Raw genomic sequence first — 15,061 nt, forward strand, 5'->3', positions numbered from 1 at the left:
GAATAACATGCTGCCCCCTCCCTTAACCAGTGACTCTCTTGGGGTTCCCTCTCGTGACTTCCAGGACACAAGGCCCCCCCTCGCCAGCCCCTTTAGGTGAGGGGGGCTGAATGGGGAGCTCATCCAGGACTCCCAGGCCCAGCCATTATATTTACACTAGGAGAGGAGCTAGAAGTTCTCGGAGTAAGAAGGGCAATAAAAAAGTTGGGGGAGAAGAAGGTGCGTGGAGAAAGAGCACGCAGAAGGTAGAGAAGGGGCAGACTGGAAGGAGGGCAACTGAAGGGGTGAAGAGGAACAGGTGGGTGTATGGCTGTCTCCTCCTCCTTTAGTTCAAGATTTTAGTTCAAGAAGAAATGGTTCTTTTTCATGTACCATGAAATGGTTCCTTTTCATGTACCATAGTCCTTCAGTGGTAACTTGTCTCCCTCCAAGAACTCTTCTATGACTGGGGGGAGTGGTCTGTGGGGGTGGCGGGGGAGAAGTCATTCTGCAGTGCTGCTGCTTGAGCAGCCCTGGAGAGGCGTGAGTGGCCCCACCAACAAACAGTTCTCCGAGATAAGAATCTGGACTCCTCGATGCCTCTTATTCTCAGCTCTGGGACTTACTCAGTAGACCATGGCCCCCAAGTAACACTGCTGCCAAGTAACTTTCAACCCTTCTTGACCATCCTGAGCCCGCGGCTAAGGTCTTCTCTTTGCCATCACAGCCAAATGCCCTGAAGGATGCTCCCCATTCCCTGTGTTTCCTTCCCTCCTACACGCTCATCTCTTTCCTCAGGGTCCCACCCAATCAGCTCTTGCTAAGGGACTCGGGACTCGCAGGCCATCAAATCCAGTAGACAAGTTTCTGTTTCGTCCTACTAGATTCTACCACACCTACGTGAAATGCCTCCTCCCTGGCTTCAAGTTTTCCTGATTTTCCCCCACTTTCTCATTCTGCTTTGTCAGCATTTTGCCTCTTCCAGCTTGTCAGTGGTGGAGGTCCATAGGACACCCTTCTTTCTCATGCCTTGCTCTCCTCTTGGCCAGTCTCAGCCATACCCATGCTCTGCTTCCTATCTGCTCACTGCTAACTCCCAGGTGAGTATGTGTGGCCCAGACCTGGGAGTCACTCTGACAGTCCTGTCTCCTTCCCAGGCCTTTTCACCTTTTCCATCAAATCATTTTCACATCCTACTTTTCGTGCCCTATTTCTCCCTATCCTTACTGCAAAAGAGAAGTTCAAACTATTATCTTCTCCTCCTGGTACTAATGCAACTCTCTTTTCAGTTGATTTCCCTTTTTCTTCCTCCATCTTCCACACCATAGCTGATGATAATTACAATTAAAACCATTTAGTAGGCTGCCACTTTTCTTAGACCTCTAGTCGGAATCTTGCAGTGGACTGAAGGGCCTTGCTGGACCAGCCTCTGTCCTTCTCCCTACCCTGCTGTGGCCTGCCTGGCCTTCGTCCACCTCACGGTGGGGGCTCTGCACACTGGGATTCCCAGGCCGTGGCTGCCTCCCTACTTCTTCCTCCATGCCTGTTAAGCTCACCCTTCAGATTTTAGTTCAAACAGTGTTCCCTCAAGCAAGGAGGTCTTTCTTGCTTTTCAGACTATTCTGAGCTTCTAGAACATGCTGGGCTTCTCCTTCACAGTTCCTGACACAACTCACGTTTTACATAAACCGTACAATTACTTGCTTAGTGTCTGCCTCCTCCCAGACCACGGAGAGTGGTCCCCAAGGGCTCAGAGACCACGTCTGGGTTGTTGGCTGCTGTAGTCCTGGCTCCTAGTCCATTGCCTTGCTCAAGGCCGCCATGAAAATCCTTGAGTGAACTGACCCCAGTGAAGAAACGTTTCTGCAGTGCTGTGAAGGGACCGCCAACAGATGTGGTACTTGGGCCCTTCCTACGGAATGTCCTCTTCCTTCGATTCACACATTCTCCTCTTCCCTCTGAGGAGACAGCCATACACCCACCTGTTCCTCTTCACCCCTTCAGTTGCCCTCCTTCCAGTCTGCCCCTTCTCTACCTTCTGCGTGCTCTTTCTCCACGCACCTTCTTCTCCCCCAACTTTTTTATTGCCCTTCTTACTCCGAGAACTTCTAGCTCCTCTCCTAGTGTAAATATAATGGCTGGGCCTGGGAGTCCTGGATGAGCTCCCCATTCTGGACCGTCAAGGAGGAGAGGAGGCTTCAAAGGACACGGGAAGTGGTGGGAGAGCCTAGGCCTGAAGCTGGCTGGGAAGCTGGAGGGCAGGCAGAAACGCTACAGCTTTGTTCAAAGAACAGAATATAGCTCAAGGTTTGTCTTCAAGGTCATACTCGTGGATTTCCATCTCACCTTCCCCATCTCCTGCTTCCTTTCAGTTCCCAGAGGCCCTCCGTCAACAACCATCTTGGCATCCTCAAACAAAGTGAGAAGTGGGGATGACATCAGTGTCCTCTGCACGGTCCTTGGGGAACCTGACGTTGAGGTGGAATTCAGGTGGATCTATCCGGGACAGAAGGTAAGGGCTGTGCCCCCATCCCAGCCAGCTCTCTCAGCTCACGGTTTTGTCCCCCATCCCCACCCCTAAGTGAAGAGATCCGAACTTAAGTGCAACCAATGTGTGGAACTATGGTATGCGCCCGGGCTTCCTAGTTTCCTAAGACATTTCAGTATAGTTACAAGTGGCGCTTTTTTTCAAGGACAGGAAAAGAAGTGGGTTCCGTTAGGCAGCTCAGCATACCCTTGACATAGGTTATTTTTCTTCGTAACCCTTAAGCAGGGAGGAGACCTGGAAGGGAAAGGGGGGAGCCTCCCTCTTTCTCCACCCCCAATCCTGGGTCAGTTGGAGGCCACTTGGTTTCCAGCAGTGCAAACTCTACCCTGTGGTGAGGACATCCACCAGGTGGGCATATAAACCTAGGCCCTGGCAAAAGTGCTGTGAGGCCAGAGAGTATGTTAAAATAGACTTTCCGTAAGAGCAACAAGCTCACATTTAGCCCCCGTGCCTGTTTTGCTCACTAAAATAAACAGCTTTGCTACCACCATGGAATAACCCCTTCCTTGCCAGAAGAGATTTGGCCTCCTAAGACATACACAGCCCATAAGCCAGAAGTGTGTTGGCTATACTATGGTTGGTGGAAAATAACTCTACCCGGAGAAAAGTAGTTTCCTGGAACTAGGTACATGTTTTTAAGAAGTGCTGTCAGTCACACTTTGAAGACATCAGTGATTTGTAAGTTTTGTTTTGTTTTGTTTTTTACGAGCAGAAAGGGTATTTTTTAATACTGGTCATATTACAGTTACGTTAAACTAATCCAGAACATACTACATTCTTATCACCGAAGTTGGATGAAGATCTTAAAAGTGACCCTCTCACTTTCTAGAAATAGGGAGTTATGTCATCTAGGGCATCATGTTATCCATCCTCGGGGTACAACTTTTCTCCCCACTGGAGTCCTTTGGCATATTTGACTATTTCTACTTCTCCCTTCCCCAAATCTGAACAATGAGGAGCTCTTATTCATTCACACTTGCTTTTAAATTCTGTGACCAAGAACTACTGAGTGGGCAATGTGAAGAGGAGAGCAGTGGAAATTTTTACCCATGTTTTTTTTGCCTAATACCAGTTCCACATTCTTGGAGTTCCAAAAGAATAAATTTTATATTAAGTAGCCACATACTGAAGAGCAGAAAGAGCGTACCAAATGGTATAATGTTTATACAGCACAAAAGCTCCCCTGTGCTCTGCATACCAAATAGTCTTTAGTAAGTACGTATTTTGCACTTTGACACCACCACCCAATGGTGTTGGGTGAATGCGAGCTGTTTGTAGCAGCTTGGTGCTGTGCTTCAGTGCATGGGGGTGTCGTTCAACAGGATGAAAGGCCCGTGACGATTCAAGACAGTTGGAGGCTGATCCACCGAGGACTGGGGCATACCACAAGAATCTCCCAGAGCATCGTGACAATTGAAGACTTTGAGACCACTGATGTAGGATATTATATTTGCACCGCTCAGAATCTCCAAGGGGAGACTACAGTTGCTACCACTGTTGAGTTCTCCTGACTTGGCAAATGAAGTATAATGAATTGATGGAAAGTTCATTTGTGTCCATGACCCGCTTTGGGGTTCTTTTGACTAATGCTTTGCCAGAGGCTGATGTCAAGTGCCAAACCCCACCCCCTGCCCTGTGAGTCAGACCCAGACATCCAAACTAAAAGGAAGTCATCCAGTCTAATAATAGAAGTGTTAACTCCTCGAACAGAGAGCATGTATTTTGATTGCTTACCTATCTACATGCATTTCTACTTTTTATAATTAAAAAAAGCATCGATATTAACAACTTTATAGCCTCGTTTCTTTTAAATGAGCAAGTTTTTGTAAAAAATACAAAATGAGCTAAGTGTTCATTTTTAGGTTGAAGTACAGCCAGAAGGACTTGTTGGCAGCAATGTTTGGGTCACTACCCAAGATTCTATCTGATATCACAACTACAACACATGAGGATCTAAAAATGGAATAATACATGGTTCAACTGTATCTACAATACAATACAAAGGTATCAAAAAATTACATAAACTTGCCTTTTTAAAAGCTGCTGCACTCGAAGTCCTACGATGAGTCATTCTAGAGTCAGTGTTTTTAAAAATTTAACTTTCAATATAAACTAGATTTCCAGATCAAGGAAGACTCAAGTTCATTTAGGCTTTTTTACCATCTTTAAAAATATTTAGACTTAAGCTGTTCCCATTTTCTTACCTTATTAAATAGCAGAAATTGTTAAAATCAGTCAAAATTTCTCCAACACACATAGCTGGGAATTCAGAGAAGCTTACCTCTAAGTCTAGCTCTGAGAGCCTGATTCCAGCCTGTGACTAATTCTGTCGTTGCGTTGGAAGCTCCTGGGGAGGAGACAGATGGTCACCTGGGTCTTGAGAAGGGCTAAAAACTGGGTGACACTTTGGAGGATGGAGGTCAGAGGTTGCAATTCTTACATTGAATATTCCAGCATTATTTATTTGATCAAAGTAAAATACACTTTCCATCACTACAAACTGAGCACAACTACAGTTTACACATCCATATTTTCATGACGTGCCAACATTTTGCATCCTACGTGAAAAACATTTGGTTTGAAAAAAAAATCTTAAAGTTCTGTTTCGTTTCCTATCTACTCTCCTGTTGCCTCCCATTCTCTGAAGATATTTTGTATTAATTGTGTAGAAGATTGATTTCCCCCAGACACCTAAATGGTATGGAGGACAATAAGGAACAGCACAAGATGTCCCATGTGTAGGAGATGGATGGCAAACCCAACTTTGGCTAATGGCATTGAAAACAACTCAGAAGGACAAGCAGAGAGCTATTCCAGGAGGTGGCAGTGAACCCATATTCCCATTTATCAGAAGCAAACATGGAAGGTTACATACATAATAAACTGCTGGAGGTTAAAGGCTTCGGACACAATCACTAATAAAAACAACCATGCAGCATGAAGATCAGTTTGCTATTATTTAGTGTACATGTAAATGAGGACTCGAATATCCACCTCTAGTGTCCCGAATCCGTTCCTATACTACAGCGGTTATGTGTACAGCCATGGGACATGGGCAACACAGGTTAGTAAACACTGACGTGCAGGGAGAGGGAGAGGAAGCCACAGTTCTTCCTTCTACTTCCCCCTCAAAGTCTTAGAATGGGGGGAGGTAATAAGTTCAGAAAAGAAACTGAAATGCAGCTTGGAGGGAGTTGTGTATGCCCCGTTTTCCGCTCATCGACTGACCGTTCTGCTCCTTTCTCAAGGACAGAAGGATTCCTCAAAGGGTACACGGAAACTTAGCATTCTCTTCCCCAAATGTTTTACTAAATACCACATCACTGCCTTAAACAGGCTGCTCCTACTCACCAATAAGCACGGAATCCTACCTTACGTCGTTCTACTAGCTAATGGCTTATTCTTCATTCTCTCTAGGGTCTCCCAAAATTTGCACTAGGAGATCCAGGCCTAGGTTTATTTGGAAAGTGGTTTTGGCACCTTGATGATGAGCTGGCTCTGGAAAAGCATATTCCTTGTCCCAGAGAAAAGTAGGTAGGAGGTAGAAGGCTTGCTTTCGTGGCTCTGGTGAGAGGGGGGGCAGTGAGGGATGGGTGAAGAGGAGGAAGGAGGGGAGGAGAAGAGGAAGAGGGGAAATGAGGATAATGGGAGAGCAGATAGTTTCAATATGTGGGAATAGCTCAGATCAAGGTAAAAATAAGGCAGAAGCAAATCCACTGGTACTGCCCTTTTTCTTTATACAGATTTTTAGAAAAATTAGGGTTCTATATCTGCACACAGCCTGAGAAAATAGACTGTTAGGTTCACATGGGGATGTTAAAAATCTACAGGAAAAAAATCTAGTTTCAACTGACGTTGCCAAACACCAAAAGACTGCCAACAAGTTCCTCCCGAAGGATACAGAGCTGTAGAGACGTGGACGAGTCAAAGCCTTTCCTGTCATTACCGCTTCCCACGGTCAAGGGCTGAGCTGAGTTGGTGGTCGAGAATCTTAATTCAAGTGACGATCATTCCTCCTTCTATGGCTTTTGCAGAAGTGCATACACTGACTATTATTTGATTAGTACACACCCAGATATATGCAGCATTTGACTTTGAATACACAGCAAAGGAGGCAGCATCAGACACGACACTCTGTGCATCCATTTCATTCATACATCCCCAGTCAGACCAAAATAAAAATCACAAGAAGGTGTCTGTGGTGAAGAACATTATAAAGGTTATAAATCTTTATCTTAACAGGCCCCTGAGAGTTTTTTTCCCCTTATGCTTAGGTGAAAAAGGCAATGAACAAGACCCTCTTGTTCTTTAAGTGCTTTGTGCAACAGTGTCCGTGTAGATCCGTTCTGAGATCTTTGGGGAGGAGGCTCTTGGACGGGGTCCAAGTCTTCCTCCAGAGTTCCAGTCTCCTAAGAAGCCTCGGGGGTGGCGACTCTCCAGTTCCAGAGTGGTCATCACGCGTCCACTACGGTAGCGCTCGTGCCCATGAGCGTGGTTAGGGTCAGTCCCGCAGACCTGTACAAACGCTTTCAGTCTCCCAGCTTCCAGAAAGCGTCATCTGGGTGAGATGCTGGGGCTGGGGAAGGAGCCGGAGTTCCTCTGTGACTGGAAGGGGACAGCGGCGGATGTGGGGGACCTCTTGGGGCTGCACAAGTCCCCATTGTGCAGCTTCCACAGCAGCTCCTCGTTCTCCATGGACAGTCTCTTGTTGACCTTGGACTCCTTCTCTAGTGACTCCTGCAGAACGGCCTGCTCGGTGGAGAGTTGCCTTGAAGACAAAAAAAGAGCCACAAACCACGTGGATCTGAGTTCAAAGGAACTTGAAAAAATTTGAGCCCCCAAAACAATCCCTCTGGAACAAAAGGGAGTCCTGCCCAGGGCTGCTGGGAATGGGGCCCGGGCTGCTGGAGAAACGCTGAGAGTGTGAGCGTAAGCCCAAGGAAAAGTACCTTTGGGGGTGAGTTCATAGATGGGTGGGTGACCCTACCACAGCTTTTCTCCATGTCTGATGACTGTCTTATGCTTGGGGCTGTTTCCTATTGGGTCTTGTGCTGCTCCATCTCTGAAAGCATTCTCAGCGTCAGTCTGCCAGGGACCACAGTGGTCCACACCATTGGTTCCAATCCTATTGTCCACATTGTTGAACCACCCACCATGGGTGGAGTGTGGTAAGAAAGTTAACACTCGTCGTTCAAGGAAGGGAGGAGCTCAGGGAAAATAGGACCGTTTTTACCTTGAAATCGCCATGTGCTTGTCCATCCGAGCTTTTAATTCCTCATTCTCCTGCTGGAATAGCTTCAATTTGTCAACCAACGCTGTGTTGTTGTCCACCTTGATGTAAACGAGAATGCCAACATTTATACATTAAAAAATAAAGCCCCTCAGGCGCCTGGGTGGCTCAGTTGGTTAAGTGACTGCCTTCGGCTCAGGTCATGATCCTGGAGTCCCGGGATCGAGTCCCGCATCGGGCTCCCTGCTCGGCAGGGAGTCTGCTTTGCCCTCCGACCCTATCCCCTCTCATGTATTCTCTCTCTCAAATAAATAAATAAAATAAAATAATAAAAAATAAAGCCCCTCATTCCCTTAAGCCCATTCCTGATACCAGCACACTTGAAGAGATTTAATTAAGGAAGGTTTAGTAGTATATCGAAATATCTGCACACGGGCATGCTGCAAAAAGAATCTAAAACAGCAAAACAGTGCATCTGGATATATAATTTTTACAAATGTCTGCCAGGCCACTGACGCACCCAGGTGGTAATGGATTTGCTCCCGGTCACACTGTTTTAGAACTGCTACTCCCCCCGCCCCCCCCCCGAGAACTGGTGCCCCACGCCCAGGGCAACATGAATGCGCGTGTGTGTGTGCGCACACGCGTGCCTCTTTCAGTTTCAAGGTGGTAAAATGACAACAGCGGCTGGCCTGCACTTCAGCTTCCTATAGTCAAGTCTGGAGAAAAAAAATCCCCATGTTTGAAGAAAACTCATAGTAGGCCAACAGTTGACCATTCTTGGCCATGTCTACCATGGCCTTAAACGTGGTTTCCAGTTTCTCTGTAGCCTTTACCTCGGGTGGCCACACAAAGCGCCCATTCACCAAGCTCTGTGGAGCACCAATTGAGAGAAGGAGCACTCACTACACAAAGCCTCCCTCCCCAGTTCAGGGGAAGAAACATTTGTTCTGCTGGAGAACTTTCAAGAAAAACAAATTGATCAGGGGAGAGATTCAAGGATAAAATCCCAGAAGACATTTAATCACTTAACATGATGAAGAGCTGATTACATCCCATTACTTTCTAAAGGTAAGATTTGATTACTTGCTGAGGTGGTGACATCACTAATCCCTGTCTCTGCAATGTATGACTCATCCACTCTGACTACGACTCTTGGTTGGGAGTCCTACTGTTCTTAAAATTTCTTATTATCCAGAAAGTGCTCAGAACAAGTCCGCCAGGTGGAAAAACTTTCCCAAAAATGAGACTGTAAGAAAAAGGGAGCCTTGGTATTTCCAGCAGTTACAAAGGAATTTGAAATAACACATGATGTGGGGCAATCTGGAATGAGAGACTGGGCAGGGATTGGCCTGATAGTATTATCTCATCCAAGGTCTCCTTTTATAGGAAACTAGCCCTTGGGTTGCCACACAGCTAACCATTGGCAGAGCTAGTTGTCATACCAAAGCTTTCGAACTGAGAAAGCCTCCTTGCTTTCTACAAGTCTTATTTTCTACAAAGGCTCTGAGCTTACGAATACAAGCATACCTCATTTTATTATATGTCACTTCCTTGTACTTTGCAGATTTTTTTTTTAAATAAATTGAAAATCCGTGGCAACCCCATGTCAATCAAGTCTATCAGCACTATTTTTCCAATAGCATTTGTTCTCTTCAAGGTCTTTGACACATTTTGGTCATTCTGGAAATATTTCAAACTTTTTTAATATTATTACAATTGCTATGGTGACCTGTGATTAGTGATTACAACTCACTGAAAGCTCAGATAGTTAGCACTTTTAAGGTATGTGCATTGATTTTTTTTTTTTTTTGATATAATGCTATTGCAAACTTAACAGACTTTTATATGCACTGGGAAACCAAGCATGTGACTCACTTTATTGCAATATTGGCATTGTGGTGGCCTAAAACCAAACCCACAATATCGTTCACTGAGGTATGCCTGTAGATAAAGTAACCATAGGTTTACCTGTTATATCAACTCTATGCTAACTAATACCATGATACCTCTCCGGCATGGCAAGAAACAAAAATGTTTATGGGTCAACAATAACTACAATGTGTTGTTAACTTTATAGCAGAGCCTGTTCTTCATGTATATGGTATTTTGAAAAGTTTGGATGCATGAACGGCACATGGGGCAACAAATTATTAATAGGGTGATCTACATCACCAATGACTGTGAGATTAGCTGAGTTATCAGGCTTGATGGAACAGGATGACCTTTGGCAGGAACTGGTATCTATATTAGGTTAGGCCCATTAATAAACCGTAAGAATTCTTTCCTTCCTTTAAAAGAAAAAATCACAATTGCCTGGCAATTCAAAGTGCCCATTTATCCAGATGGGGGCTTAGCCCTTACCTCCCTCCACAGTGAGGTAATGGTGTCTCTAGAAGAAAACTGAATCAAACCAAACACCAAAACCCGAACAAACAAAAAAAAAGCAAACAAAGAGTGGCCTCCAGGTTCCCTGTTGTCCAGAGCTGGTTGGGGCTTGAATGAGGCACTCGGTCACTCAACAATGAATCACTCATAACTGGGGGACAAGGGACAGGCACAATGAGGCAGCTGGTACAGTCAAGGGCCAAGTACAGCAATGGCTGGGATCACTTAAGCTGCCTTGCCAAACCCTGTCCGCTTGGTGAGACTCTGGCTCCCAGCAGCCGTGCTCCACCTGAACACAGACTTCTTGGTGAACTTGTCACTGGCCGACGCTGGTGCTCTGTCCTAGAGGCCACAAACTCCACCTCATTCATATTTTTCATAATGTTTGCATTTGTCCAACCAGATTAATTTTATGAGAGCATGACTCTTCCGTCACACTCTAATTCACGAGAGAGATTAAGAATTTAGATAGCAAACTGAATTACCCTAATGTGATTCATTTACATATTCAACTGTTTGGGACATAAGACACCAGCCCAGAGTTGGTGATATATTTAAAGTACTGATTTTACATGATTTCAAAATTCTTCTTAGATGCATTAAGATTCACAGACCCTAAAACAGAAGCCTAATTTGTTTGTTGTGGCTTTTCCAAGGACCCAAATGCTGCTTTCTGTGTTCCTTGGGGGGGAAAAAAAAGTTCCAGAAGGCAGCAATAAATAAGCCTGGAGCAAACCCATAGAAGAAAATGTAGCCTCTTGTTGCCTTCTGTACATTTCTAAGCACTTGAGTAGCAGTTAAAACAACTCCACGGCTCTAGCTCAGAGCCCAGTTTCTATGCCACAGTCTTTGTTCTACTGGGTAAAACCCTGAAGAAACATACCAGTTTCTCCATTTTCATTAACTTGATGTCCTGCTGGTGGAGTTTCTCGTTCTTGATCTCCAACACGGCTTTCAGGCTTTCCAACTCTTGCTCCAGATACATGATCTGAGGGTTCTTCTGGAACAGACACAGCAGGACACAGCTCTGATTATTTAACCACACGTTGTCAAATTCTTAATAGAAAGAGTCTTTGATTAGATTTAGAAATTGGGCAAACAAGTAGCTAGAGACTTCTAACCTTCTTACAGCAGCTTCAGGGAAAAAAAGGGTTAAGAGAACAGTAATCTCAAAGTCTTTGGTTATAAGAATGAAATAAGACATTTCATCTCTGAAAACAAACATTTCGCTCATTTATTGGGAACTTAACAAGGGAAAATATTGGTCACACCAAATATTTTACTGGAAGAGGAAAAAAACCAAAAACATTGCTTACAATACAAAACAACTCTGGCTAGAGATGAGGCCATTACAAGTCCTTTCCTGGCGTTTGGAGGGAGAAAAGGGAACTGTTCTCTGCCAACCAAGTCAGTAACTGACCAGGAATGAAAAGGCAGTGCATTTACAGGGCTCTCTGGAAAACCACCAAGTGACAACAACGTCCTGAGTCTTTGGGATTTTTATTATGAGGGGACTATATTGAGCTGTCCAGTACTTCTCTTTTATTCTGTGACACCTGACCGCTATATGGCGTACAGCACGTGCACTGGAATTCTGTCCAAAACAAACACTACATAAGGGGAGACATCCTCTTAGAGCACACCCCCAGAGTGGAATCCGGACTCTTTCCTTTTTTTCTGGAAATCCAAGTGAACCATCCAAAACGTATAAATCTACTGATCAGATTTAATGAGGGACTTTCTCAGACAAGCGTCAGCAGTGGTAGATCACCCAAACTATACTCCTGGGCAGTGGTTAATGTTCGGGACCAAGCCTTAGGGAAGAGCAGGGAATGGGTTCTCAGGACTACTTATTCAAAGCCCTCACTCCACAGGAGAGAGTGAGTTCCACAATGCAGGGCACTGGCTCAGGGAACATGCCAGAGCGGGAAAGGGCCAAGGCAGGCATAACACCCAAGCCTGCGAATCCAGGGCTCTTCTCCAAATTTCATAGGCCTCCAATACTCTCACCCTTTGACACAGGATCTGTTATCTTTAGGGGAAAAAAAGAAAACCATATCTCATTTTGTTAAAAGGAGACAGTATCATTTATTCTGTCCATTTTTAAGCTTTGAGCATTCACAGCCCTGTTCCCATCGCACCTCTGCCGACTTCTCTGCCTGCCTGGGCCTTCCTCAAATGCGCCCTCCCACAGCATCAGGTACACTCCCCCAGGGGGTCAGGCCTCAGGTAGCCCTGCTTTCCTCAATCTGTTTCTGTTAGTTTTCAAAAGCTGCTGCAGTTCCAGGAAGCTCTTTAAAATCTGTTCCTGGAACCACTTGTAAGGTTTACACCCTGCATGTAAGTCTAGATTTTTTTTTTTTTTTTTTTTTGAAATCGTTGCTTTGTCTAAGAACCTTCCAGAATAAATAGCTTTGAACATTGACTATGACCTCATCTCAACTAATTGTATTCAAATGTCTAGAGGGTGTCCAAAGACATCCTCAAAAGATTTCACTGAGAGACCCAAGCACATGTACTTTTCGAGCTGGTAGATTTTAAGCAGCAAAAGAACTTTGCTTCTGCAGTCCCACGCACAAATATGTGGAAGGAAAATGGTGGTACTGAAGACAGAAACAGAAATTTTTTCTCAAAAGTAAGGTGGGGGCCAGGTGAATAAGGATACAAGTTGCAGGAGAAAGTTGAGCCTACGAGATAAATTTGTACTTTTCCAAAGTGAGGATTGCCCGTATGACATACTATTCAGACATAAACAGGAATGAGGCGCCTACACATATTACAATATGCATCAACTTTGAGAACATAAGCTGAGTGAAATCAGCCAGACACAAAAGACCAAGAGAACATGATTCCAATTATACAAAATGTCCAGAATCAGCAAATCCATGGAGACAGAAAGTGGACTGGTGATTCCCTAGGGCTGGGGGGTTTTGGGGGTTCGGGGGGGAATGGGTACAGGGTTTCTTTTTGGGGTGACAAAATGTTCTGGAAGTAGATAATGGTGACCAATGCACAACATGTGAACCACTGAATTGCACATTTAACAAAGGGTGAATGTCATGGTATGTCAATTATATCTCAGTATACCAGTTAGTTTAAAAAACAAAACAAAACTATAGTCTTCACGTGAAACCCTGACCCTCATTGACAGTTTTCTTATCTGCCCGTAGTTATCAGCTTAGACCACTCACAATGTACGGGGCTTCATCTGTATGTCAGTTCTTAGGATTTCTAAAAAGCTACCAGTAAACAAAGAAGCCAGTTTAAAAATCACTCTGCAACATATGGAAGGAGTCCAAACCCGTATCATTGACCCTCATGGGCAGCTGAGCAGAAGAGAACTCTGTAGTGATGGAGAAGCATGCACAACTTACTAAATTTGCTTTCTCTCTTGATATTCTCTTTTGTTCTTCTGATTTCAACTTTTCATTTAAAGCATCATTTTCATTCTTCAGATCATCGATTTGTTTCTAAAACAAACAATGAAATGTGGAGCACAAGTTAGCAAGCAGACACCAGAAACATAGCAAATGTACACAGAAACATTACCCAAACCACACAAACCTCAGGAATGCGGATATCTGGGGCGGGGAGGAGGTGGGGGTAAGTGAGATTGACCCACCTCCAGCGATTCCTGCTTCTCTTGAAGCATATCCTCAAGTGACTTCTTTTCCATTTCATGGCTTTTCTTGATTTCTGCAAAGAAGGGATTTTTTTGGAGGCAATGACATCCTATGAGATCACTGTATTCTACGGTTGTTAAAGCACGTAGATCTAAGAGTTGATTATGAAGCAGGAGGACTATGTCACTTTATATTTGTAAGATGCTTTTATAAGAATTAAGCTATCTGTTCTCAAATTAGCCCTATGAGAGGAGTAGGGCAGATATTTCCATTTCATGATGGAGAGCAGAGAGGCCCCCAGAGGCCAGCGGAAACAGAGCGTCCTCCTCAGGGGAGAGCGCCTCCAACAATGGCCTTCACCCCCATGCTCTGGAGTTCCTGTGTGCTTTTCCATTTGCTCTTCATGAACCAAACAGAAGTCTAAAATTAAACCCAATCCTAGCAGGAAGGAAGAAGGACAATGTTTACTAAATATCAACCCTGGGTCAGTTTTCGATGTTGTCGTCTCTGACTTCACACGACAACTCTCTTTTTCTGATGAGAAAAGGCCTTTGCCAAAGGTGAGCCCGCCCGTTCTCAGCCCACATCCACACGCTTCTCTCTGGGGTGCATGGAGCTTAGCATAACAACTTCTGCTATCCTTTGCGTTCTTAAAGAAATGGCTCCTTCTTTTCCTTCTACTTCGGCCTTTCCAATCATGATAAAATAATTCTAAAAATACTCTTTCTTGACTCCAACCAGGGCCATCTCCATTTCACGACATCGTTGTAGTGCAAGAGTGTTGGTGAGCAAGTGTTGCTGAGCACCGATCCTTTACTGTGGCCAGGATACCAACTAACACTTTTAACTTCCCAGGACTTCAAGTGGTAAAGAACTACTACTACCAAAAAGGCCTTTACGTTCTTTAAAAGTTCATCCTATTTCTGAAATGGCTGGCATTTGTGACAAACTACTATTTGCATCCTAAGGGGAAAAGGGCATCTGCTAACAATGAACGATGCAAAAAGAAAGCAAAAACACTCCAAACTGAATACCACAGGGTATTCTCTGGAAGGGAAAGTTACAAATCATTTCTGTTTTAAAACATACCACGCTGTTCCATTAGACCTGATTCTATTTAAAAAAAAAAAAAAGCATTCTTGCCTGAAAGGGAGGTTTCATAGGTTTTTTTTAGCAATTCGATTTTCTCTGAGTGGCTGGCTTCGATTTCCAACTTAGAGGTTTCATGGGCAGCATTTAAGTTGTCGAACTAGAAGAAGAAAAAAGAACAAAAAATTAAAAGTCTTGAGTAAT

The 15,061-nt window shown here is 44.4% G+C and overlaps 2 protein-coding genes across 7 annotated transcripts in view; one reads left to right on the forward strand and one right to left on the reverse strand.

Annotated features, from left to right (window-relative positions):
• The window catches only part of PDGFRL (platelet derived growth factor receptor like), a 54,114-nt gene extending 49,802 nt beyond the window's left edge, over positions 1–4,312 (forward strand). The window contains exons 5-6 of the mRNA XM_035004156.1: positions 2,352–2,491; positions 3,850–4,312. Coding sequence (XP_034860047.1) covers positions 2,352–2,491; positions 3,850–4,038 — 329 coding nt within the window. The 3' untranslated portion in view covers positions 4,039–4,312. The remainder of the gene's footprint in view (positions 1–2,351; positions 2,492–3,849) is intronic.
• Positions 4,313–4,968: 656 nt separating this feature from the next.
• The window catches only part of MTUS1 (microtubule associated scaffold protein 1), a 167,825-nt gene continuing 157,732 nt past the window's right edge, over positions 4,969–15,061 (reverse strand). For 5 of the 6 annotated variants that reach the window (XM_035004152.1, XM_035004150.1, XM_035004155.1 and 2 more), the window contains 6 exons: positions 14,912–15,017; positions 13,768–13,841; positions 13,520–13,615; positions 11,029–11,145; positions 7,761–7,858; positions 4,969–7,295 (listed from right to left, as the gene is read on the reverse strand). In XM_035004152.1, coding sequence (XP_034860043.1) covers positions 7,082–7,295; positions 7,761–7,858; positions 11,029–11,145; positions 13,520–13,615; positions 13,768–13,841; positions 14,912–15,017 — 705 coding nt within the window. In that variant the 3' untranslated portion in view covers positions 4,969–7,081. The remainder of the gene's footprint in view (positions 7,296–7,760; positions 7,859–11,028; positions 11,146–13,519; positions 13,616–13,767; positions 13,842–14,911; positions 15,018–15,061) is intronic. The other variant, XM_035004151.1, reaches the window with a different exon arrangement.

Source organism: Mirounga leonina, unplaced genomic scaffold, assembly GCF_011800145.1.
Source record: "Mirounga leonina isolate KUSES-001 unplaced genomic scaffold, KU_Mleo_1.0 Mir_128, whole genome shotgun sequence".
Classification (NCBI taxonomy): domain Eukaryota; kingdom Metazoa; phylum Chordata; class Mammalia; order Carnivora; family Phocidae; genus Mirounga; species Mirounga leonina.